Genomic DNA, 27,191 nt, shown 5'->3' with positions numbered 1-27,191 from the left:
GGAGTACCAGATCAATATGGAGCTATATACAGGGAGTACCAGTACCAGATCAATGTGGAGCTATATACAGGGAGTACCAGTACCAGATCAATGTGGAGCTATATACAGAGAGTACCAGTACCAGATCAATGTGGAGCTATATACAGGGAGTACCAGTACCAGATCAATGTGGAGCTATATACAGGGAGTACCAGTACTAGATCAATATGGAGCTATATACAGGGAGTACCAGATCAATATGGAGCTATATACAGGGAGTACCAGATCAATATGGAGCTATATACAGGGAGTACCAGTACCAAATCAATGTGGAGCTATATACAGAGAGTACCAGTACCAGATCAATGTGGAGCAATATACAGGGAGTACCAGTTAGAGGTCGACCGATTAATCGGACTGGCCGATTAATTAGGGCCGATATCAAATTTTCATAACAAATCGGTAAATCGGTATTTTTGGACACCGATTTGCCGATAAAAACCCCCATTTCTTTTGTAAAAATTGTTTTTAATTAGGCAAGTCAGTTAAGAACACATTCTTATTTTCAATGACGGCCTAGGAACGGTGGGTTAACTGCCTTGTTCAGGGGCAGAACGACAGATTTTTACCTTGTCAGCTCGGGGATTCGTTTTTGCAACCTTCTGGTTACTAGTCCAACGCTCTAACCACCTGCCTTACATTACACTCCACGACGAGCCTGCGTGGCAGGCTGACTACCTGTTACGCGAGGGCAGCAAGAAGCCAAGATAAGTTGCTAGCTAGCATTAAACTTATCTTATAAAAAACAATCAATCTTAACATAATCACTAATTAACTTCTCTAGGGTAGGGGGCAGTATTTTGACGTCCGGATGAAAGGCGTGCCCAAATTAAACTGCCTGCTACTCAGGCTCAGAAAGTAGGATATGCATAGTATTAGTAGATTTGGATAGAAAACACTCTGAAGTTTCTAAAACTGTTTGAATGATGTCTGTGAGTATAACAGAACTCAAATGGCAGGCAAAAACCTGAGAAAAATCCAACCAGGAAGTGGGAAATCTGAGGGTTGTAGTTTTTTTCAATTGATTGCCTATACAATGACTTAGGGTTCATTTTGCACTTCCTAAGGTTTCCACTAGATGTCAACAGTCTTTAGAACATTGTTTCAGGCTTCTACAGTGAACAGAGAGCGAACAAGAGTCAGATGACTGAGAGAATGACATGAGTTCAGTGGCGCGCGCATTCACGTGAGAGGTAGCTGTGTTCCATTACATTTTTGAAGACATTGGAATCGTCCGGTTGGAATATTATTGAAGATTTATGTTAAAAAGGCCCTAAAGATTGATGCTATACATAGGTTGACATGTTTCTACGAATGTAAATATAACTTTTATTTACTTTTCGTCGTGAAATTTCTGCGCGCTTGCTACATTTGGAGTAGCTTATTGAACGCGCTAACAAAAAGGAGGTATTTGGACATAAATGATGGACTTTATCGAACAAAACAACATTTATTGTGGACCTGGGATTCCTGGGAGTGCATTCTCATGAAGATCATCAAAGGTAAGTGAATATTTATAATGCTATTTATGATTTTAGATGACTCCAAAATGGCCTGATGTTGTTTTCTGAGCGCTGTACTCAGATTATTGCAAAGTGTGCTTTCCCCGTGAAGCTTTTTTGAAATCTGTCAAAGTGGTTGCATTAAGAGATGTTTATCTATTATTCTTTGAATAACAGTTTAATATTTTATCAACGTTTATGATGAGTATTTCTATAAATTGATGTGCTCATTCACCGGAAGTTTTTGGAGGAAAAACATTTCTGAACATTACGGGCCAATGTAAAATGGGGTTTTTGGATATAAATATGAACTTTATCGAGCAAAACATACATGTATTGTGTAACATGAAGTCCTATGAGTGCCATCTGATGAAGATCATCAAAGGTTAGTGCTTAATTTTAGCTTTATTTCTGTTTTTTTCTGACGCCTCTCCTTGCTTGGAAAGGAGAGGCCGATTAATCGGCATCGGCCTTTGGTCCTCCAATAATCGGTATCGGCGTTGAAAAATCATAATCGGTCGACCTCTAGTACCAGTACCAGATCACTATACAGGGGTACGAGGTATTTGAGGTAGATATGTACATGAAGGCAGGGTAAAGTGACTAGACATCAGGATAGATAATACAAGTCAAATAAAGAACAGAGTAGCAGCAGCAAATTATTTAAAAGTGTGTGCGCGCGTTATGTGTACGTATGTGTTTGTGTTGTGTCACTGTGTGTATGCACGTATGTGTGTATGTAGTGTATGTGAATGTGTGTGGGTTTTGTGTCAATGTACCTCCCTCATAGAGAAAGGGTAGAACAGTGGTAAGAGCTCTGCCATTCATCCCATCCTCCATTAGTCAAACTAACATGTGGTCAGGGACTCCCACCAACCCACCTGTCTGCCCCATTCAGTCTGAGGAGAGGCTGAGGGGAGGCTGGTTTAACTTGCGGGGTGGTGAGAGGAGAGCGAAGGAGGAGGACTGCTCTTTGCTGTGCCATTTCTCTAACACAATACACACACCTCTGTGCCATTTTTCACACTATCGGTCCTCCGTAATTACATCATGGCCCTCCGAGAGCAATTGCTTCCGAGCAGCAGCCTTTCAGATTGTGCGTGCATGTGTGTGTGTGTGCGTGTGTATGCCTCCAGTTGAAAGCCGTTGGGCCTGATGAGGATAGACGTGTCTTAATGCTCAGATCCCTCGTCACAGATCTTTATGATGGGTGTCAGGTGGCCGTCTATTTGGCCATTGTTCAGGGCATTCATTTAATTTACAACAGAAGATGTTTTTTCATTTTTTCTTCCTGATGCCAAATAATACACTCGTCATCATCTTCTGCTTGTGTGTGTGTGTGTGTGTGGTGTGTGTGTGTGTGTGTGTTGGTCCTTCGGTAACAAAACCCCTGTGCAGTTCCACATTCCAGCAGCACACAGTTAATTAAAAGAGAGACTGGTGAACGAGCAGCATTGTGTTTGACTCAGAGGAGGACAAGAAGAGAACACTTGGCTCCAGTTGTCATGGGTGATTATTTCACATGTAACCTGGGGGAAGTTTTCTGAAAACATGGGGAACAATGAAAACTAGACTCGTATCTGAAGCCAATACGTAGAATTGGAGAGTCAGAAGTTGAAAGAGGAACATAACACAGGGAGACACCAGACAGACTCCAGGAGAGGTCCTGTGCCCCTCCAGGAGAGGTCCTGTGCCCCTCCAGGAGAGGTCCTGTGCCCCTCCAGGAGAGGTCCTGTGCCCCTCCAGGAGAGGTCCTGTGCCCCTCCAGGAGAGGTCCTGTGCCCCTCCAGGAGAGGTCCTGTGCCCCTCCAGGAGAGGTCCTGTTCTTGTGGTGGATAGTTTTCTTCAAAGCTGAGAACAGTTCATTATTAATGACAACATATAGACAATGTAATAGAATAGACTAGTCTTAAATTAAACGATATCAGCAGACTCTTTTACAGAATACTCCTTTAAAAGCAAATCTGAATATATTTTATAGCACTGTTGCATGGCTGTCCTCAAATCAAACTATACTCTGATTTAGACTCCCCCTGTCTTCAATGCTCTCCATCTACCCCTTTCTTAATATCTCTGCCCTTTTACCATTCTCTATGTGTCTGTCTCCATCTCTCAGCACACCCCCTCTAACTTTCTTTCCACCACCCTCCCATCTCTCTCTCTCCCTCCATCCTCTCATTCTTTAGAATCGGTATCCAATTAAGAGATGAGCGGTGCTGTGCATCTCTCACCAGAGATATCCTATTGGTCTGATGGGAGATGCACAGCACAGCTCATCTCTTAATTGGATACTGATTCTAAAGATCGAGAAGATGGAGGGACAATCTTCATGTTTGCCAGTGAAGATATTAAAATCATTAATTTCAATGTTAGATGGGCTCATGTGTGGCTGTAAAGTAATTAAGCAGGATAAATGACTGGAGGCGCAGGGCAGGACGTGTGTGTGTGTGTGTGTGTGTGTGAGTATAGTCTGGGAATTGACAGCTAGACAACACAACAGAGCTTCAGCATCCAAGAATTCCGCTCCCCTGATAAGAATGAGAGACAAAGAAAGAGGGAGAGAAATAAAGGAGGGAATATTTAGTCATTAATTCACGTAAATGAGGAGAGTGACAAAATGGTGGCCGTCAACGGACTAAATAAATGAGAGTTGAAGCAGGGGAGCGTTCGGCTACTCTAAGTGGCCATAACATGTTGCTGGGTCCGTCCAATTAGTGTTCATGGTCTCCTCTAGTGGTGTTTGTGCTATGTGGTGGCTCAGAGACGACAACAGACAACGCCACGTGTCTAAGGATCAGTCTGTCACTTTTACTCTGTGTCCCAAATTCTACCTCAGTCAGCATGTCATCTCCCAATGTCACTGAGTTGAAGAAGGAGCTTTTACAGTAGCTAGCAGGAACACCCTTCTTTTGGGACATCCTCTGTCTTGTCAAGATCGCTGATACTGCAGTACAACCCCTTCTTAAATCAACCTACTACCAATTCAAAATGAACAACAGTCAGAAGTGTTTGAAACATTGATCTAATCAAGTGTTGGTTCTGTGTGGTCCTCAGAGGACCACAATAGCATTATGCTAACTGTTTTCGGGCTATCCTATGGGCTATCCTATGGGTTATCCTATGGGTTATCCAGTGTATCCACTAGTGTGGCTAGAATTGTATTTTTAGATGGTGAAATGAAATCGGTCTATCCACCTTGCGCTTGCGTGGGATTGGCTCGTCAAAGAGCAGGCTGCTGCCATCCTGTTCGTCGATGGCGTCGTCGGGGGGTGGGCCGTTGACGCTGGACATGCGGAAGGGCTTGAAGCAGTCTGCGGATAGCGGCGGGGAGGGGGTGGACGGGTTGGACTGGTCACTAGGGCCGCTCCAGCTCCAATAGCCACTACTGCTGTAACTGGAAGGGGTGAAGCCAACACCACTCTCCTTCCACGAGCCATTCAGACCCTCTGGATGGGAGAGAGAGAGAGTCAGAAAAGTACTCAAACTTAGTACTCAACTATTTAGGAGTTCTCTAAGCAACAATTGTCACTGGGATGACATCATATATTCAGAAACACATGCATCTAACGGTGATTTCCAGCTGCATCGACTTTCAATCTACGCAGTAGTTAAAATAATATTTTATTTTAAGCGCGTTTCAAGACACCCAAAGTCACTTTATATCAGCAAGTTAAAAAGGCAATAAAATCATACTTTAAAATAAACAAGACTAAAATTACACTAAACATTATGAAAGACTAACCAGAGAACACACTAAACATGATAACAGACTTATTAGGGAAGTGAACTAGACAGGGGGTAAAAGCTAAGATAACAGATAATCCGGTGTGAAGAGGTGTGTCTTCAATGTGTTATTGAATGTGTGTATGGATTGTGAGGTTATGACATGGAGAAGGAGGGAGTTTCAGAGTTAAGGGGCTGCACTGCTAAAAGCCCGGTCTCCCTTGGAGCAGAAGCTGGTGGGATGGATGGTGTGGAGGCCAGCGTCGAAAGAGTGCAATTTTGAGTGGCACAAAAAAACAAGACCTCATTTACAGTTGCTTCACTCCAGGGACTTAGTTGAGACGTCTTGCGATTCATATAATGTACATTACAGCAGATGAAGAGAAACTCTCCTTTAGATATCACCGTGGCAAACCACTCAGCACTTCTAATTCAATCTGAAGGTGGAGACGGAACAGAGAGAGCAAAGACAGCATTCATCTTTACCTGGTGGGAGAGCTGCACTCAGGAGATACATACAGTATGCATCTCTACAGCTGCACTAGTCTACAATGTCCTCATCACGACGTGACCTCAGCAAGGGGATATGTATATGAAACAGTAAATGGTTCACCAAAAACAACTTCCTTTGTCAGTTCGTTCAGAGCGCGCAGAACGACACGTACAGACGCTAGCTATCATGATCACCTCCGCAAATGTTTGTTTGTTGCCGTCTTGGGACAAAACTCAGTGGTTAAAGAGAATCTTACTTTATTTTAATTTTACCTTTATTTAAACTAGGCAAGTCAGTTAAGAACAAATTCTTATTTACAACGGCCTAGGAACAGTGGGGTAACTGCTTTGTTCAGGGGCAGAACGACAGATTTTTACCTTGTCAGCTCAGGGATTCGATCTAGCAACCTTTTGGTTACAAGTCCAACGCTCTAACCACTAGGCTACCCTGCTGCCTTAAAGGGATCACCCGTATAAAAAGAGGATACAATATTAAATTATATAAAACCATGTTTGGTCGACTCACCGCTGACTTTGACAGGGGGGCTCCTGACCAGTGGACTGCTGGACAGGCTGGTCAGAACCATGGCAGCTGTCACCTTGTCCATGTCCACTTCCTCTTCTGACTTCCTGTTAAAACAACAACAACAAACAGAGAATATTACTGTGCATGAAAACACAACAACAACAACAAACAGATAATGTGGCTGGGTCCGAAATGGCATCATATGCAGCTCTGACCCAAAGCACTAAGCCTACATTGGTAATATGGCACTGCAATATAGTGCAATTTCAGATTCCCTGGGCATGCCTCAAAACCATTCGTCAAGTCCCCCTGTGAGACCGTGATATATTGGTCAGCTCATTAATATGATCCAGCAGCCTCTTTGTTCTACGTTGATGTAACCGGCACCGTGTCTCTGACAGATAATAGACATGTTGAATGTAAACATCGCCATGTGTCTCTTAAATGGCATCATATCACCAACGCTATGGATTCATCTCTTAATCCGCCCCGATGTACTCCCGACACACACACACACACACACGATTATTATAGAGAGCAGGGAGGTTGATAGAGAAGAATTACCTAAATGATTGTTCTGATGAAATTAATATGATGTCATTCATGGATTACATATAAATCACTGATTCACTTTACCCAGAACCCCCCCACCCCCCAGTTCCTGGTCACCTTGGTGTGAGAACATAGATAATGCCACCAGACCGTCCCTTTGGACAGCACATGATTGCAGTCCCTCATATCTTTACATGGATTAAATATTGTAGATTTCACCAACACACATTAGCACAGTGATAATAAATATGTACTGTATGTGCACACACACGGAGCAGTCTAGTGGTTATGATATGGGGAGAGAATTACAAGCGATGGGGAGATGACAGTATGATGGGATTGGGAGATGACAGGATTGTGAAAGTTGTGAAATTCACGCACTTATCAAGAGAACACGCGGTCATCCCTACTGTCTATGGTCTGGCAGACTCACTAAACACAAATGCATATTTTGTAAATTATGCCTGAGTGTTGTAGTGTGCCCCTGGCTATCCGTCAATTTTAAAAACAAGAAAATGGTGCCGTCTGCTTTGCTTAAGATAAGGAATTTGAAATAATTTATACTTTTACTTTCGATACTTACCGTAAATTCTGGACTATAAGCCGCAACTTTTTTCCCAGGCTTTGAATCTCGCGGCTTAAACAATGACGTGGCTAATATATGGATTTTTCCCGCTTTCAATTTACATTTTTGTTTTAAAAACACATTCTGTGACGTGCTCAGTTTTTTGGTGGCATGAAGCTTTCATTAGACCAATGAAATTGCCGAACGGGTTAAGGTCAAACAACTTTTTTGTTTACTGTTTAGATTAAATCGAGCGCTCTCAAACTTCCCATCATTCTGATTACGGTAGTCATTTTGTCACCCTCATCATGGCAAAGACACGGAGAAATGCATATGATGCAGCTTTCAAGTTGAAGGCGATTGATCTGGCTGTTGGAAAAGGAAATAGAGCTGCTGCACGGGAGCTTGGTCTTAATAAGACGTTGGAAACAGCAGCGTGAGGAATTGACTCAGTGCAAAAAGACAACTAAAGCTTACTGCTATTTTTGTATTTTTTGTTATAAGCCGTGTTTCGTTAAAGCCTATTTATTTTGGCTACAAGCCGTGTTTCGTTAAAGCCTATTTATTTTTGTTACAAGCCGTGTTTCGTTAAAGCCTATTTATTTTTGCTACAAGCCATGTTTCGTTAAAGCCTATTTATTTTTGTTACAAGCCGTGTTTCGTTAAAGCCTATTTATTTTTGTTACAAGCCGTGTTTCGTTAAAGCCTATTTATTTTTGCTACAAGCCGTGTTTCGTTAAAGCCTATTTATTTTTGCTACAAGCCGTGTTTCGTTAAAGCCTATTTATTTTTGCTACAAGCCGTGTTTCGTTAAAGCCTATTTATTTTTGTTACAAGCCGTGTTTCGTTAAAGCCTATTTATTTTTGCTACAAGCCGTGTTTCGTTAAAGCCTATTTATTTTTGTTACAAGCCGTGTTTCGTTAAAGCCTATTTATTTTTGTTACAAGCCGTGTTTCGTTAAAGCCTATTTATATTTGCTACAAGCCGTGTTTCATTAAAGCCTATTTATTTTTGCTACAAGCCGTGTTTCGTTAAAGCCTATTTATTTTTGTTACAAGCCGTGTTTCGTTAAAGCCTGTGTAAAGTTCATTTGTTTCAATGTACCGGTAGGCACCTGCGGCTTATAGACATGTGCGGCTTATTTATGTAAAAAATAAGGCTTATATTCAGGTGCGCTTAATAGTCTGGAAATTACAGTAAGTATATTTTAGCAATGACATTTGCTTTTATACTTTTACTGGGTGACTTTCACTTTTACTCAAGTATGACTATTGGGTACTTTTTACACTGAAGAACACTAGAACTTCATCCTCTCTCTTATTTGTACCTAACCAAGTTCATTTAAAGGGATACTGTAAGATTCTGGCAATCAAGTCATTTTTGTATTTACCTAAGTTAGAGGTAGTTTTGCGAGCCAATGCTAACTAGTGTTAGCGCAAAGACGAAGTCTACAGGTACCTGTAGCAAGTAGAAAAGTAGTAAGCATTCTCATTTGACATTTGGTAAGTAGAAAAACGTCTTAATTGCCAGAAACTCACAGTATCCCTTTAAATCAGAGTAGAGCTGTGAACCAAGCAGTCTGCATGCCCTGCTAAACTGGCGGGGGGGAGATATCACAGGGTTTATAAACTAGAGGTCGAACGATTATGATTTTTCAACGCCGATATAGATTATTGGAGGACCAAAAAACACCGATACCGATTAAATCGGACGATTAAAAAAAAATAAGTTTATTTATTTGTAATAATGACAATTACAACAATACTGAATGAACACTTATTTTAACTTAATATAATACATAAATACTATCAATTTAGCCTCAAATAAATAATGAAACATGTTCAATTTGGTTTAAATAATGCATAAACAAAGTGTTGGAGAAGAAAGTAAAAGTGCAATATGTGCCATGTAAAAAAGCTAACGTTTAAGTTCCTTGTTCAGAACATATGAAAGCTGGTGGTTCCTTTTAACATGAGTCTTCAATATTCCCAGGTAAGAAGTTTTAGGTTGTAGTTATTATAGGAATTATAGGACTATTTCTCTCTATACGATTTGTATTTCATATACCTTTGACTATTGGATGTTCTTACAGGCACTTTAGTATTGCCAGTGTAACAGTATAGCTTCTGTCCCTCTCCTCGCTCCTACCTGGGCTCGAACCAGGAACACATCGACAACAGCCACTCTCGAAGCAGCGTTACCCATGCAGAGCAAGGGGAACAACTACTCCAAGTCTCAAAGCGAGTGACGTTTGAAACGCTATTAGCGCACACCAGCTAACTAGCTAGCCATTTCACATCGGTTACACCAGCCTAATCTTGGGAGTTGATAGGCTTGAAGTCATAAACAGCGCAATGCTTGAAGAATTGCGAAGAGCTGCTGGCAAAACGCACAAAGGTGCTGTTTGAATGAATGCTTACGAGCCTGCTGCTGCCTACCATCGCTCAGTCAGACTGCTCTATCAAATATCAAATCAAAGACTTAATTATAACATAATAACACACAGAAATACGAGCCTTTGGTCATTAATATGGTCGAATCCGGAAACTATCATTTCGAAAACGAAACGTTTATTATTTCTGTGAAATACGGAACCGTTCCGTATTTTATCTAACGGGTGGCATCCCTAAGTCTAAATATTCCTGTTACATTGTACAACCTTCAATGTTATGTCATAATTATGTACAATTCTGGAAAATTAATTACGGCCTTTGTTAGGAATAAATGGACTTCACACAGTCCGCAATGAGCCAGGCGGCCCAAACTGCTGTATATACCCTGACTGCTTGCACAGAACGCTAGAGGAGTGACACAAATTCATGTTAGCAGGCAATATTAACTAAATATGCAGGTTTAAAAATATATACTTGTGTATTGATTTTAAAGAAAGGCATTGATGTTTATGGTTAGGTACATTGGTGCAACGGCAGTGCTTTTTTCAAAATGCGCTTGTTAAATCAACACCCGTTTGTCGAAGCAGGCTGTGATTCACTGAGAAATTAACAGGCACCGCATCGATTATATGCAACGCAGGACACATTAGATAAACTAGTAATATCATCAACCATGTGTAGTTAACTAGTGATTATGTTAAGATTGATCGTTTTTATAAGATAAGTTTAATGCTAGCTAGCAACTTACCTTGGCTTTTTGCTGCCCTCGCGTAACAGGTAGTCAGCCTGCCATGCAGGCTCCTCGTGGAGTGCAATGTAGGCAGGTGGTTAGAGCGTTGGACTAGTAACCGGAAGGTTGCAAAAACGAATCCCCGAATCCCCCCTGAACAAGGCAGTTAACCCCCGTTCCTAGGCCGTCATTGAAAATAAGAATGTGTTCTTAATCTGACTTGCCTAGTTAAATAAAGGTGTAAAAAAAAATATATATATTTTTAATTTAAAAAAAAAATTGAATCTGCAAATCGGTGGGCAAAAATACCGATTACTGTTTGTTATGAAAACTTGAAATCGGCCCTAATTAATCGTCCATTCTGATTAATCGGTCGACCTCTATTATAAACAACCTGTATTCCAGCCCACTGCGCCTCATGAGCATAGACAGGGATAGGTCTACCCCCCCCCATCGGGGTTTGGTTGGGCGGCAGGGGGTAAATGGGAGAGATGGCCATCAGCCAGAGAGAAGCAGTCTGTCTACAGTCTGATGACATCTGTTGAACTTACACTGTTCCACCAGACAGACAGATGTGCTAACAACTTTCTTGTGGTTGACTGACGGTCCAAACTCTAGAAGACAAATGGCTTAGACAAATGGCTTAGTAGGGTTGGCGGGGTGGTGGGAGAAAGGTAATCTGAGTGAAAAGGAGAGAGAGAAACCAATACCTCCCCTCCTTCTCACTCCCCAGACATCTGTGCCTTTGTCTTTAATGGTTCCATTGAGGAACCACTCGGCAGCCAGCACCCTCCTCGCCCTGTTCCCTGTCCCAGCCCGGGATGTTTCCAGTTTCTGGAACACCACCAGGTGTTTCACCTTGGGTGTAAAAATAATAAGCCATTGTGTTACAGACAATTTAGCTCGACATGTGTCCTTGGCGATTGTCCTGTTTGATTGAATCGTTTCAGGCTCTTTCATTCTTTAGCAACAGGTTATTTACAGGTGATAAAAGATGATCGAGAACCACAGGAATCCCAAACAGACAGACATAAAAGATGAAGTTTGATGGGACATAACGGGCTCTGTACTGTACAGTGTACACACTAGCCATTTCCTCAGATGTACCGCATCATAAAACAACATGTCTTACATTAACACTAGTCTCTTCCTGCATGTCTAAAATGAGTTTGGCTAAGACTATTTGAACACTGACTCACTACGCGTACTGTAATAGCTCTGCGAACTCATGAACATTTGCTTGTATAACTAATGACAAGATATCTTCTAAACACAGACCACTTACTGTTGTTGGAGTTCAGCTAACTTAACTAATCAATGACAATTAAATGAGAGGTTTTGATCCAGAACAAACAACCTTTTCTCTCTTTAGATAAGACGTGACGTGGGGAGTTTGACATGGAACATAAGTACAGACATTCCAGGTATAATGTGTCACACACACACACACTTTCCCAAAATTCCCCAAAACAAATTATGGCAGGCGTCCCATCCCACTCACACACAGTCATTCATATCTGGCAACTTTATTTTCCGTGTCACCGAAAACCATTACTCAAAAATAATGAAGCCGATTTAACTATCTGCAGGGAATTCCCCCCAAACTCTGCTTAGTGAGAGCCCTCCTATTCCTACACACAACCTCCCCCTCACCTCTGAGAATGAACTCTGTTTTGCTCTCTCCTACCCCTCAACTCTGTTTTGAGCTGGGTGTAAAAACAGGGAGAGGAGAGCAGAGCAGGGGGCTCCAGCGGAGAGTTAGAGGGGGCTCCAGCGGAGGGTTAGAGGGGGCTCCAGCGGAGGGTTAGAGGGGGCTCCAGCGGAGGGGTAGAGGGGGCTCCAGCGGAGGGGTAGAGGGGGCTCCAGCGGAGGGGTAGAGGGGGCTCCAGTGGAGGGTTCGAGGGGGCTCCAGCGGAGGGTTAGAGGGGGCTTCCCAGTCTCTTTGATGTGGGCGTAGAGCGGGGCAGCTCATCTTTAATTACAGTCGCTGGCCTATGACGCTCATTTCCTCTTGAATAATTGACTATAAATCAGACACCTCCTGCTAAAAGCTAAACACCCTCCAATCTCTCTCCCCCTCTTATCTACTCGGATGATACTTCTATCGTCTGTCCACACACGCACAAGCACACATACAGACACAGATCTATTAATGACACGGGGCAAGGACATGAAGGACATTAAGACGAACCTCCCACCACACACACACGGAAGAGATGCATTCCAGACAAAGGTCATGCCTTCATCTCACAGGGGTCGTGGATAATAAGAGAGCGAGAGCATTCTGTTTTTTCATGACATTTTCTGTGTGACTTCCACATCAGATCTTTCCTCCTTTCATTTGAGTTAGTGTGCTTAGCAGGTGTGTTTTTGCGTGTCACTGTCTGAGTGTGTGTGTGTACATGCGTGCTTGTGCATGGGTGTGTGTGTGTGTGCGTACAGTCTGATGCTTTATGGGCACTGTTACAGCCTTATCTAAAATGTATTTAAAAATAAATAAAAAAATCTCAATCGATACACAATACCCCATTATGACAAATCAAAAACAGGTTTTTAGAAATGTTTGCAAATGTGATAAAACAGAAATACCTTATTTACAGTATTCAGACCCGTTGCTATGAGACTGGAAATTCAGCTCAGGTGCATCCTGTTTCCATTGGTCATCCTTGAGATGTTTCTACAACTTGATTTGAGTCCACCTGTGGTGAATTCAATTGATTGGACATGATTTGGAAAGGCACACACCTGTCTATATAAGGTCCCACAGTTGGCAGTGCATGTCAGAGCAAAAACCAAGCAATGACATCGAAGGAATTGTACATAGAGCTCAGAGACAGGATTGTGTTGAAGCACAGATTTGGGGAAAAGTACCAAAAAATGTCCAAGAACACAGTGGCCTCCCTCATTCTTAAATTGAAGAAGTTTGGAACCACCAAGACTGTTCCTAGAGCTGGCCGCCTGACCAAACTAAGCAATCGGGGGAGAAGGGCCTTGGTCAGGGAGATGACCAAGAACCCAATTGTCACTCTGACAGAGCTCCAGAGTTCCTCTGTGGAGATGGGAGAACCTTCCAGAATGACAACCATCTCTGCAGCACTCCACCAATTTATAGGGCCCTATGATTTCCACGAAGCGGAAAACGCGGACATCTACATTCTGCAATGTGAATTGTCCGCATGCAAATTGTGATATTCTAAACGACGAGCTATCGTGGTGAAATATAGCGATGCATAATGTCAGCAGCTGTCTGCCTCTCCATCTAGCTAACTATCACTGTATCTATATTGTGTTTACACTTGAAATTTAAATAACACTTATTTTGGTTAAAACATATTTAAAGTTTTTCCTCATCTTTCATTGCAAGTGTTGAAAACCAGTACTTCCTGGTGGATGTGATTTTCATGGACAGATGCAACTACTCAAAGTTTTCCCAAGCTGTACTAGCCTCCCTCCACAGCAACAATCTGAACCTGAATGATGCTTGGGCAGTGGTCACAGATAATGCCTCCTACTGCCTGAAGTCATGCAAGGAGGTTCTGAAAAGAGTGATGCCCAACAGTGTCCATGTAACCTGTCTCTGCCATGTCATCAATCTGGTGGGTGAGACCTGGCAGCACTACAAATAATTCTCTGAAGTTGCATCACTTGTGACATGGATGAGATCTGTCTTCTTCAAGAAGCCTGCCAGAAAGAGAAGATGGGTGAGCTTCCTCATTATGAAGGAGTTTGTGCAGGCCAAGGCTCCTCCTGATGCAGTGAGCTCCAGATGGAATAGCTGGTTTGAGGCAGTGAAGTACCATGCAGAGCATGTTCATCTGTACAGGTAGTTTTTGTTGGCAGAAAAGTCATTATCCCAGGCAGTCACAAACCTCCTCAGCCAGCTGGAAACAGAGGAGAAGGTGCAGGCCCTCACTGTTAAGCTAACCTTCATCTCGGAGGGCTGCCCCAAATGGATGACAGCTCTGTCAATCCTAGAAGGGACACACTGTCCCACAGCAGTGTCTGCGTACAATGTCATGGAGGATCTGGGCTCTTACCTAGTGAATGGAATGTCAAAAACATGTGGGTATGGTGCCAAGACCGATGAGCTATTGAGAAAGATGGGGATTGGAGAGAGGAGGGAGGTGATTGACCATCTCCATGATGCATTCCATGTGGCCTTGAAGTTCAAGTGCTCAAAGCACTGGGACACACATCCAGCCAGAGAGATCTACAGGCTGGCTAGGGGGTTCAATCTGAGGCAGGCTCCAGCCATGGAAAAGCAGATTGAAGCCTAGACACAACTGAAACCCATGGCAAGCCCATCAACAGAGCTGAGTGAAGAATGGATTGTCTATCAGCACTGTGTGTCCAGGGAGCCCTCAGCTGCTTTGGAGCTTGCTGATTACTGGAGGGGCCTGAGTGCAAGATTCCCAAGAGTTGCAGAAGTGGCAGTGCCCTACATCTATTTCCCAGTCAGCTCAGTCGTCTGTGAGAGGAGTTTCAGCAAATACAAGACTCTACTCACAGACAAGCGAGAGGCACTCACCGAGCTCAACACAGAGGCTGACAATCATGTACTTCAATAGAGATGTCTGATAGATGGAAAACATACAATGGACAAACATAGGAGCTCATAAGGTAGTTCCATAAGTTTTGCCTATTGCTGCATTGTTGCCTAGATTCTTGCATGATTCTTTTTTTCCCCATTTATAATGAAACACGTGAAGCACTTTATTTTACAAAAAACATTGAATGCAACGCTTAGGTTTTTTACATAAGTATAACTCTAGGTTTGGCTTATTGCTTGCTGCATTGTTGCCTTTATTCTTGCATTATTTTCTTCATTTATAATGAAACACTTAGTAGAACTCCGTATTGAAGCACTTGCCTTGATAAAAAAATGGTGCAATATTGTGTTGCATCATTACAAATGTACTGTTATATTATTACATTGATGACGCTTTATTCATTTACATTATTAGACATGCTTTCTGATGATAAAATTAGAGTAAATTTGTAAATCACAGAATTAAGAAAAAAAACGGAATTGGGAAAAAAATAAAACGGATTTCATAGGGCCCTAAATTTATGATAGAGTGGCCAGACAGAGGCCACTCTTCAGTGAAAGGCACATAACATGTGGGCACATAAAGGACTCTCAGACCATGAGAAGCAAGACAACAACAAAAATCTCATAATTCAAATTTATCAAACATACAACTATTATATCCCATTTTAAAGATTCACTTCTCGTTAATCCAACCACATTGTCCGATTTCAAAAAGGCTTTCCGGCGAAAGCATAACATTAGATTATGTTAGGACAGCGCTTAAACAAGAAAAACTACACAGCCATTTTCCAAGCCACGAGAGGCGTCATAAAAACCAGAAATACAGCCAAAATGAAGCACTAACCTTTGATGATCTTCATCAGATGACACTCCCAGGACTCAATGTTACACAATACATGTATGTTTTGTTCGATAAAGTTCATATTTATATCCATAAACCCCATTTTATATTGGCGCGTGATGTTCAGAAAATGTATTGCCTCAAACTCCCGGTGAATGAGAACATCAATTTACAAAAATACTCAAACGTTGATAAAAATTTACAACAGTTATTGAAAGAATTATAGATACACTTCTCCTTAATGCAACCGCTGTGTCAGATTTCCAAATAGCTTTACGGCGAAAGCACATTGTTCAATATTCTGAGTATAGAGCTCAGCCATCAACGCAAGCTATACAGTTACCCACCAAGTTCTGGAGTCAACAAAACTCAGAAATAGTATTATAAATCTTCACTTACCTTTGCTGATCTTCGTCGGAATGCACTCCCAGGACTCCCACAAGAAATGTTTGTTTTGTTCGATAAACTCCATATTTATGTCCAAATACCTCCTTTTGTTCGCGCGTTCAGATCACTATCCAAAGGCAAAATGCGCGAGCGCAAAACCAAAAAGATGAAAAGTCAAAATGTTCCATTACCGTTCGTAGAAACATGTCAAACGATGTTTACAATGAATCCTTAGGGTCTTTTTAACATAAATCTTCGATAATATTCCAACCGGACAATAGCGTATTCATTACAGAGGAAAGAAAAGGAACGACGCGCCAAACGTGCCCGCGCAGTAAACAACTTGCTGGTCTCATTGGTCTCATCCATTTTTATGGTAATGCTGCAATTAGTTGGTTGTAATTTTGGGTAGAGCACACATTTCAATATGTCTGTGTTAGCTGCATGTGTGACAACTCCACCAGTCCTATTTATGATATAATTTACAAAGATTATACCTTTTTTTAACAATTTATCGAAAAAAGTTACTTTTTTTTAAATCAATTAGTATATTTGCATTTAACCATAATATTTGTTGTATTATTTGTTCTGTCTTTTCAGGTGGATTAAACTGAAATTGCAACCAACTTTCTATGGCTTTAAAAAATATATATATATTTTGGAGATTATTTCATTTTCAAATAATCCGAAAGTGAGCGGTTGTAATCTGAATAAAGGGAAAGAGGCAATTCTTGAACATGGGGGGGACATTCTTACTAATTTACTAGAGAACCATTTCGGATTTAAGTATAACTTTTGTATGTCTGATGCCTTTAGTGGGAGATCTAATGCTTTAATATTTAATAGTTTCTGCCTTCCGAATTCGTAGTCATTATATAAATAGGCCCGTTTAATTTTGTCTGGCTTACATTCCAAATAAAATTGAATATTTTTTGCTTATATAATTTAAAAAGCAGGTCACTAGATGTAGGCAAAACCATAAGCAAATAGGTAAACTGTGATATGACTAAAGATTTAATCAGGGTGACTTCCGGTGCCGACAGAGATGGCCGCCTCGCTTCGCGTTCCTAGGAAACTATGCAGTATTTTGTTTTTTTATGTGTTATTTCTTACATTGTTACCCCAGAATCTTAGGTTTTATTACATACAGTCGGGAGGAACTATTGGATACAAGAGCAACGTCAACTCACCAACATTACAACCAGGAATATGACTTTCCTGAAGCGGATCCTCTGTTTGGCCCACCACCCAGGACAATGGATCGGATCCCAGCCGGCGACCCAAAACAACGGCGCCGCAGAAGGGGCAGACGGAGCGGTCTTCTGGTCAGGCTCCGTAGACGGGCACATCGCGCACCGCTCCCGAGCATACGACTCGCCAAATCCAGTCTCTTGACAACAAGGTAGACGAAATCCGAGCAAGGGTTGCCTTCCAGAGAGACATCACAGACTGTAACGTTCATTGTTTCAAAGAAACATGGCTCACTCGAGACACGCTATCGGAGTCGGTACAGCCACCTGGTTTCTTCACGCATCGCGCCGACAGAAACAAGCATCTCTCTGGTAAGAAGAAGGGCGGGTGTGTTTGCCTTATGATCAACGAGATGTGGTGTGATCATAACAACATACAGGAACTCAAGTCCATTTGTTCACCTGACTTAGAATTCCTCACAATCAAATGCCGACCGCATTATCTACCATGAGAATTCTCTTCGATCATAATCACAGTCGTGTATATTCCCGCCCCAAGCAGACACATCGATGGCCCTGAACGAACTTCATTTGACTCTATGTAAACTGAAAACCACATATCCTGAGGCTGCATTTATCGTAGCTGGGGATTTTAACAAGGCTAATCTGAAAACAAGGCTCCCTAAATTTTATCAGCATATCGATTACGCGACCCAGGCTGGCAAAACCCTGGATCATTGTTATTCCGCGATGCATATAAGGCCCTCCCCCGCCCTCCTTTCAGAAAAGAGGACCACGGCTCCATTTTGTTGCTCCCAGCCTATAGACAGAAAATTAAACAGGAAGCACCCGTGCTCAGGTCTGTTCAACGCTGGTCCGACCAATCGGATTCCAAGCTTCAAGATTGCTTCGATCACGTGGACTGGGATATGTTCCGCATAGCGTCGAACAACAACATTGATGAATACACTGATTCGGTGATCGAGTTTATTAGCAAGTGCATCGGTGATGTTGTACCCACAGCGTCTATTAACCTGTTAGGGCTAGGGGGCAGTATTTGCACGGCTGGATAAAAAAATGTACCCGATTTAATCTGGTTACTAATCCTACCCAGTAACTAGAATATGCATATACTTATTATATATGGATAGAAAACACTCTAAAGTTTCTAAAACTGTTTGAATGGTGTCTGTGAGTATAACAGAACTCATTTGGCAGGCAAAACCCTGAGACATTTTCTGACAGGAAGTGGATACCTGATGTGTTGTATTACCTTTAAACCTATGCCATTGAAAAACACAGGGGCTGAGGAATATTTTGGCACTTCCTATTGCTTCCACTAGATGTCACCAGCCTTTACAAAGTGTTTTGAGTCTTCTGGAGGGAGATCGGACCGAACAAGAGCCATGGAACGATGATGGCCCATTAGACACCTGGTGCGCGAGTTCATGTTGGGTACCCTCGTTCCAATACGTTATAAAAGAGAATGCATTCGTCCACCTTGAATATTATTCATGTTCTGGTTAAAAAAGGCCCTAATGATTTATGCTATACAACGTTTGACATGTTTGAACGAACGGAAATATATTTTTTCCCCTCGTTCATGAAGTGAAGTCCGGCGGGCTTAGATCATGTGCTAACAAGACGGAGATTTTTGGACATAAATGATGAGCTTTTTTGAACAAAACTACATTCGTTATGGACCTGTGATACCTGGAAGTGACATCTGATGAAGAGAATCAAAGGTAATGGATTATTTACATAGTATTTTCGATTTTAGATCTCCCCAACATGACGGCTTGTCTGTATCGCAACGCGTATTTTTCTGGGCGCAGTGCTCAGATTATTGCAAAGTGTGATTTCCCAGTAAGGTTATTTTTAAATCTGGCAAGTTGATTGCGTTCAAGAGATGTAAATCTATAATTCTTTAAATGACAATATAATATTTTACCAATGTTTTCTAATTTTAATTATTTAATTTGTGTTGCTGACTTGACTGCCGGTTATTGGAGGGAAACGATTTCCTCAACATCAATGCCATAGTAAAACGCTGTTTTTGGATATAAATATGAACTTGATAGAACTAAAAATGCATGCATTGTCTAACATAATGTCCTAGGAGTGTCATCTGATGGAGATTGTAAAAGGTTAGTGCATCATTTTAGCTGGTTTTATGGTTTTGGTGACCCTGTCTTTGAATTGACAAAACATTACACACAACTCTTGTAAATGTACTGTCCTAACATACTCTAAATTTATGCTTTCGCCGTAAAACCTTTTTGAAATCGTAAAACGTGGTTAGATTAACCTCTTGGGGCTAGGTGGGACGCTAGCGTGCCACCTGTGGTGCACTCCATCAACAGCAGGTGCATTTCAAGAGCGGCAAATTTGAATCCAAATAAATGTCAAAATTCAAATTTTTCAAAAATACAACTATGTTACACCATTTGAAAGATAAACATCTCCTTAATCTAACCACGTTTTACGATTTCAAAAAGGTTTTACGGCGAAAGCATAAATTTAGAGTATGTTAGGACAGTACATTTACAAGAGTTGTGTGTAATGTTTTGTCAAGTCAAAGACAGGGTCACCAAAACCATAAAACCAGCTAAAATGATACACTAACCTTTTACAATCTCCATCAGATGACACTCCTAGGACATTATGTTAGACAATGCATGCATTTTTAGTTCTATCAAGTTCATATTTATATACAAAAACAGCGTTTTACTATGGCATTGATGTTGAGGAAATCGTTTCCCTCCAATAACCGGCAGTCAAGTCAGCGTCACAAATTAAATAATTAAAATTAGAAAACATTGGTAAAATATTATATTGTCATTTAAAGAATTATAGATTTACATCTTTTGAACGCAATCAACTTGCCAGATTTAAAAATAACCTTACTGGGAAATCACACTTTGCAATAATCTGAGCACTGTGCCCAGAAAAATACGCGTTGCGATACAGACTAGACGTCATGTTGGGGAGATCTAAAATCGAAAATACTATGTAAATAATCCATTACCTTTGATTCTCTTCATCAGATGTCACTTCCAGGTATCACAGGTCCATAACGAATGTAGTTTTGTTCAAAAAAGCTCATCATTTATGTCCAAAAATCTCCGTCTCGTTAGCACATGATGTAAGCCAGCCGGACTTCTCGTCATGAACGAGGGGAAAAAATATATTTCCGTTCGTTCAAACATGTCAAACGTTGTATAGCATAAATCATTAGGGCCTTTTTTAACCAGAACATGAATAATATTCAAGGTGGACGAATGCATAGCCTTTTATAACGTATTGGAACGAGGGTACCCAACATGAAGTAGCGCGCCAGGTGTCTAATGGGACATCACCGTTCCATGGCTCTTGTTCGGTCAGATCTCCCTCCAGAAGACTCAAAACACTTTGTAAAGGCTGGTGACATCTAGTGGAAGCAATAGGAAGTGCCAAAATATTCCTAAACCCCTGTGTTTTTCAATGGGATAGGTTTAAAGTCAATACAACACATCAGGTATCCACTTCCTGTCAGAAAATGTCTCAGGGTTTTGCCTGCCAAATGAGTTCTGTTATACTCACAGACACCATTCAAACAGTTTTGGAAACTTTAGAGTGTTTTCTATCCATATATAATAAGTATATGCATATTCTAGTTACTGGGTAGGATTAGTAACCAGATTAAATCGGGTACATTTTTTTTATCCAGACGTGCAAATGCTGCCCCCTAGACCCAACAGGTTAAGGAGATGTTTATCTTTCAAAGGGTGTAAAATAGTTGTATGTTTGAAAAATTTGAATTTTGACATTTATTTGGATTCAAATTTGCCGCTCTTGAAATGCACCTGCTGTTGATGTAGTGCACCACGGGTGGGACGCTTGCGTCCCACCTAGCCCATAGAGGTTAAAACATTCCCCAACCAGAAACCGTGGATTGATGGCAGCATTCGCGCAAAACTGAAAGTGCGAACCACTGCTTTTAATCAGGGCAAGGTGACCAGAAACGTGACCAGAAACATGACAGAATACAAACAGTGTAGCTATTCCCTCCGCAAGGCAATCAAACAAGCTAAGCGTCAGTATAGAAACAAAGTAGAGTCGCAATTCAATGGCTCAGACACCAGAGGTATGTGGCAGGGTCTACAGTCAATCACGGACTACAAAAGAAAAACCAGCCCCGTCGCGGACCACGATGTCTTTCGTGCTCCCAGACAAACTAAACAACTTCTTTGCTCGCTTTGAGAAAAATACAGTGCCACTGACACGGCCCGCTACCAAAACCTGCGGGCTCTCCTTCACTGCAGCCAACGTGAGTAAAACATTTAAACGTGTTAACCCTCGCAAGGCTGCTGGCCCAGACGGCATCCCCAGCCGCATCCTCAGAGCATGCGCAGACCAGCTGGCTGGTGTGTTTACAGACATATTCAATCAATCCTTATCCCAGTCTGCTGTTCCCACATGCTTCAAGAGGGACACCATTGTTCCTGTTCCCAAGAAAGCTAAGGTAACTGAGCTAAATGACTACTGCCCCGTAGCACTCACTTCCGTCATCATGAAATGCTTTGAGAGACTAGTCAAGGACCATATCACCTCCACCCTACCTGACACTCTAGACCCACTCCAATTTGCCTACCACCCCAATAGGTCCACAGACGACGCAATAGCAATCACACTGCCCTAACCCATCTGGACAAGAGGAATACCTATGTAAGAATGCTGTTCATCGACTACAGCTCAGCATTTAACACCATAGTACCCTCCAAACTCGTCATTAAGCCCCCCCCCCCTGTGCAACTGGGTCCTGGACTTCCTGACAGGCCGCCCCCAGGTGGTGAGGGTAGGAAACAACATCTCCACCCCGCTGATCCTCAACACTGGGGCCCCACAAGGGTGCGTTCTCAGCCCTCTCCTGTACTCCCTGTTCACCCATGACTGCGTGGCCATGCACGCTTCCAACTCAATCATCAAGTTTGCAGACGACACTACAGTGGTAGGCTTGATTACCAACAACGACGAGACGGCCTACAGGGAGGAGGTGAGGGCCCTCGGAGTGTGGTTACAGGAAAATAACCTCACACTCAACGTCAACAAAATAAAGGAGATGATTGTGGACTTCAGGAAACAGCAGAGGGAGCAGCCCCCTATCCACATCGACGGGACAGTAGTGGAGAGGGTGGAAAGTTTTAAGTTCCTCGGCGTACACATCACGGACAAACTGAAATGGTCCACCCACATAGACAGCGTGGTGAAGAAGGCGCAGCAGCACCTCTTCAACCTCATGAGGCTGAAGAAATTCGGCTTGTCACCAAAAACACTCACAAACTTTTACAGATGCACAATCGAGAGCATCCTGTCGGGCTGTATCACCGCCTGGTACTGCAACTGCTCCGCCCACAACCGTAAGGCTCTCCAGAGGGTAGTGAGGTCTGCACAACGCATCACCGGGGGCAAACTACCTGCCCTCCAGGACACCTACACCACCCGAAGTCCAAAAAGATAATCAAGGGCAACAACCACCCGAGCCACTGCCTGTTCACCCCGCTATCATCCAGAAGGCGAGGTCAGTACAAGTGCATCAAAGCTGGGACCGATAGACTGAAAAACAGCTTCTATCTCAAGGCCATCAGACTGTTAAACAGCCATCTCTAACATTGAGTGGCTGCTGCCAACATACGGACTCAACTCTAGCCACTTTAATAATGGAAAAATGTATGTAATAAATGTATCACTAGCCACTTTAAACAATGCCACTTTATATAATGTTTACATAACCTACATTACTCATCTCATATGTATATACTGTACTCTAATGGAAGGGGGAAAAGTAAGGAAAAGTAAGAGAGCAATACTGGGTGATTTGAAAAGTCATAGTCAATCAATCAATAATATAATAATTATTTTAGCAAGAAATGTTCTTTCATTTACAATCTGTAGAAACTATGAGAATAGAAAGGTTCAGTACTTTTGTGAAGCATCGCAGCACAGTTGAAAAATATATGTCAAATGGAAAATGGATGGTGTTAAGAGATAGATGGGAGGGGTTGAATGGAGCTGAAGGGTGGGACTAATAACAAGATAATCAATGTAAAATATACGGGGTCTGTAAAATGTATATAGGTTCAGAACTTTTGTGAAATAGCACAATTACAAATATAAATCAAACTGGATAAACATCAGAAATAGAGGAAGGCCAGAATTAAAAACCAAAAATATAACTATTGTAAAATGTCTATAGTATGTATAAACTGAAGAAGCCTAAGTGTTATTGTTAATTATTTTACTCCAATTGGGGGAGGGGTGGTAGAGTTTGCTGGTAATAATAAAAATTAATAAAAAAATGAACTAAATACAACTTAAACAGGACTCTTAATTTTTTATCATCACAGAAACAATGAGAAAATATGGAAAAATAAATACATAATGAAATGTTAATTAAATAAAGCAGCCCGTGTAATCATCTGCCAGAGAGTAGCCCCAATCGGCCCGAGCCCCAAGTAATACATTTGGGCCAGATAACTCACACCGGAATCGGCCCGAGCTCAATCCCCACATCCTAGCCATAAGTAATACTGCCTAAGGTGGCTCAGACGCGGGCCACATGACATTGGCTGAGTCTGACTCAGCCGGAATCAGCCCAGATCCACTGTGCTAGCTGGGTTTGATCCCCCCCGCCCCGACCAATATGGCTGCCATTTTCTCTTACTCTAGTTATTTAATAGGATCTCTCTATGGTCGGCCCCCCAGATAGGATATGAACATGTCATAAGCCATTGAGCGTTATTTTTGAATTACAGGAAATTAGCTGTAAAAGAGAAATATTTTCTCTTGTGACAAAATATGTAGAACTGCAGGAACTTTGCTTTAAAAAAGAGCAACGTTTTCTCTCAGCCTCGTGGCAAAATGTGTAGAATAGCATGAGATCAGCTATAAAACTGCACGTTTATCTTTGCCCTAAGGCAAAATGTGAAAAATTGTAGTATGTTAACAGCTTTTTTTTGGGGGGGGGGCTATATGGCTATATGTTATATACAGTAGTATGCCACTGTCTACACTAATCACATGGCTGTAGCTCTCCAACTCTCTCACACAAACCCTCCATAAAAACAATTCATTCACGGCCGGCCACAGGCCTATCTGTGTGTATACTGCATTTAAAGAGACAGTACCCTACGAGTAAAACTGAAACACACATAGTTGAGTTTGTTTACATGTTCCTAATATTTGCCTTTGCCTTTCATAGTTCTCTATGAAATTATTGCAGGCTGAAATGATTCATGAAATGGTTATCGTCAGTGTATTTCCTTCTCCGGGAGAAGAGATCAAGAGATTGGAAATTCGGTTTCCCCTCTGTGCAAAAGCACAAATGACTGTTTTACTAGGGGGCGAGAGCTGTGCGTGTATGCTGAGATACCCACAGGCTATTACAGAACAGTAGAGTGCTGGGCTAGCCTATCCCACCTCTGTCAGGGCCGGGTAAGGAAAGATTAATGCACTCATTACCTTCCAACTTATATTACAGCCAACCGGGCCTCCTCTCCCCAGCCAACCGGGACTCCCCAGCCGAGCAGCCAACCAGGCCTCCCCTCCCCAGCCAAGCAGCCAATCACTGCCTCTATCTCAGCTCTCTGTTGACATGTGGAGGAGCATTCTGACTGAACACAAGCCTGTTCTTTGTTCTTGGTCCTCCTCTCTCCAACCCCACTCCCTGTCTCTGCAGGCAGGTCTGAGAGGCTCCTAGGCGTGCGGTGTGGCTGTGTGCGTGGAGCGGCGTTGGTCGACCGCGTGGGCTGCTCTCTGCACAGGCAGCCCACAGGCGCTCGGCTCCACACACACACACACACACACACACACACACACACACACACACACACACACACACACACACACACACACAGGGTCTCACGAGCCAGAGGGTTACTGACGGTCAGCCTGGGAGAAGTTTGAGGCAGCCCTGACCATCCCACACAGTGGCTGGCAGCCGACCAAATCCTCCCTCCCTCCTCTCTCTCTCTAACACTTACACATAAACACAGAGTCGGAGTCACACACACACACACACACACACACACACACACACACACAACTCAAGAACACGCTCTCAGGCACACACACACACACGTAAACATGACCTTTTCAGTTCTCTATTTGGACCACTGAGCAGCAAAACACACACACACACACACACGTTGTCCACACACACACACACACACACACACACACACACACACACGTTTTCAACACACACACACTCCTGAGGAGGGCTCCATCTATTAAGAAGAAACCAGGGCACGCATGGTGAAGCCAAAGCTGTCCAGGGGCCAGAAACTTAAGCTGTGAGTCAAACAGTGATAATACTGGATCTCCTTGTTGACTCACTAATCTGACTGCACACGGCAGGAGGCATCCCAACATAGTGCACTACATAGTGCACTACAACGTAGTCCCGTGTGGCTCAGTTGGTAGAGCATGGTGTTTGCAACGCCAGGGTTGTGGGTTCGATTCCCACGGGGGACCAGTACGCAGAAGAAAAAAATAATAATTATGCATTCACTACTGTAAGTCGCTCTGGATAAGAGCGTCTGCTAAATGACTAAAATGTAAAAAAAAATGTAAAATAGTGAATAAGGTTCCATTTGGGACCCTATCATAGAGCAGACCAAACACAAACGACTCCACTGTGACTACTCTGTGCACATCTATATAGGACGTGACTGCCTAGTGCCTACTAACCTATATGCCTCTCTCTCTCTGGCTTAGATGTTTCCCTCTATTTTCGTGTGTTTCTTCATGTGTATTTTCTTCTCTCTTACGCACTCTTTCTAGAGATGTATACAGTAGTTGCCAACATAAAAATGGGGAGATTTCTATTTTCCCAGGCAACAGAAACCATTGAAAAAAAGACAGCCCACCAGAATTTCAGCTGCTGCGGCCCAACTCTTTTTAGACAGAGTAGGTGGTGGTGCGATCACACACACTCAGGAAGAGAGACTTAACACTTCCCCTGCCTGATCACACTAGGAAGAAAGAGCGATAGAGAGAGATGAGGTGGAAACTGAGCTGCACTTCCTAACCTCCTGCCAAATGTATGACCATAGAGACACATATTTCCCTCAGAATTCACAGATAGACAAATAATTTGAAAACAAACCCAATTTTGATAAACTTCCATATCTATTGGGTGAAATACCACAGTATGCAATCACAGCAGCAAGATGTGACCTGTTGCTACAAGAAAAGTTCATTTAGAACTTTTGAGAGGGGTCGAGAGAGAGAGGGGGTCGAGAAAGAGAGAGGGGGTCGAGAAAGAGAGAGGGGGTCGAGAAAGAGAGCGAGAGAGAAAGAGGGGTCGAGAGAAAGAGGGGTCGAGAGAGAGAAGTCGCACGCGCGGCTCGAGACTCGTCTCTCTCTCTCTCTCTCTCTCTCTCTCTCTCTCTCTCTCTCTCTCTCTCTCTCTCTCTCTCTCTCTCTCTCTCTCTCTCTCTCTCTCTCTCTCTCTCTCTCTCTCTCTCTCTCCTCTCTCTCTCTCTCTCTCTCTCTCTCTCTCTCTCTCTCTCTCTCTCTCTCTCTCTCTCTCTCTCTCTCTCTCTCTCTCTCTCTCTCTCTCTTTACAAGAAAAATGGCATAAAAATTTATTTTAAACAGCGGTTGACATGCTTCGAAGTACGGTAATGGAATATTTAGAATTTTTTTGTCACGAA

The 27,191-nt window shown here is 42.4% G+C and overlaps 1 protein-coding gene across 2 annotated transcripts in view; it reads right to left on the bottom strand.

Annotated features, from left to right (window-relative positions):
* Positions 1-27,191, bottom strand: part of LOC106588816 (zinc finger protein 704) — a 97,177-nt gene that overhangs the window by 9,556 nt on the left and 60,430 nt on the right. For both annotated transcript variants that reach the window (XM_014178263.3, XM_014178264.3), the window contains exons 3-4: positions 6,283-6,386; positions 4,737-4,987 (exon numbers count right to left, since the gene is read on the bottom strand). In XM_014178263.3, the coding sequence (XP_014033738.2) occupies positions 4,737-4,987; positions 6,283-6,386 (355 nt within the window). The remainder of the gene's footprint in view (positions 1-4,736; positions 4,988-6,282; positions 6,387-27,191) is intronic.

The sequence above is a fragment of the Salmo salar genome, chromosome 27 (assembly GCF_965601325.2).
Source record: "Salmo salar chromosome 27, fSalSal1, whole genome shotgun sequence".
Classification (NCBI taxonomy): Eukaryota; Metazoa; Chordata; class Actinopteri; order Salmoniformes; family Salmonidae; genus Salmo; species Salmo salar.
Note: the sequence above shows the minus strand (reverse complement) of the source record. Positions and strands in the feature narration are given on the sequence as shown.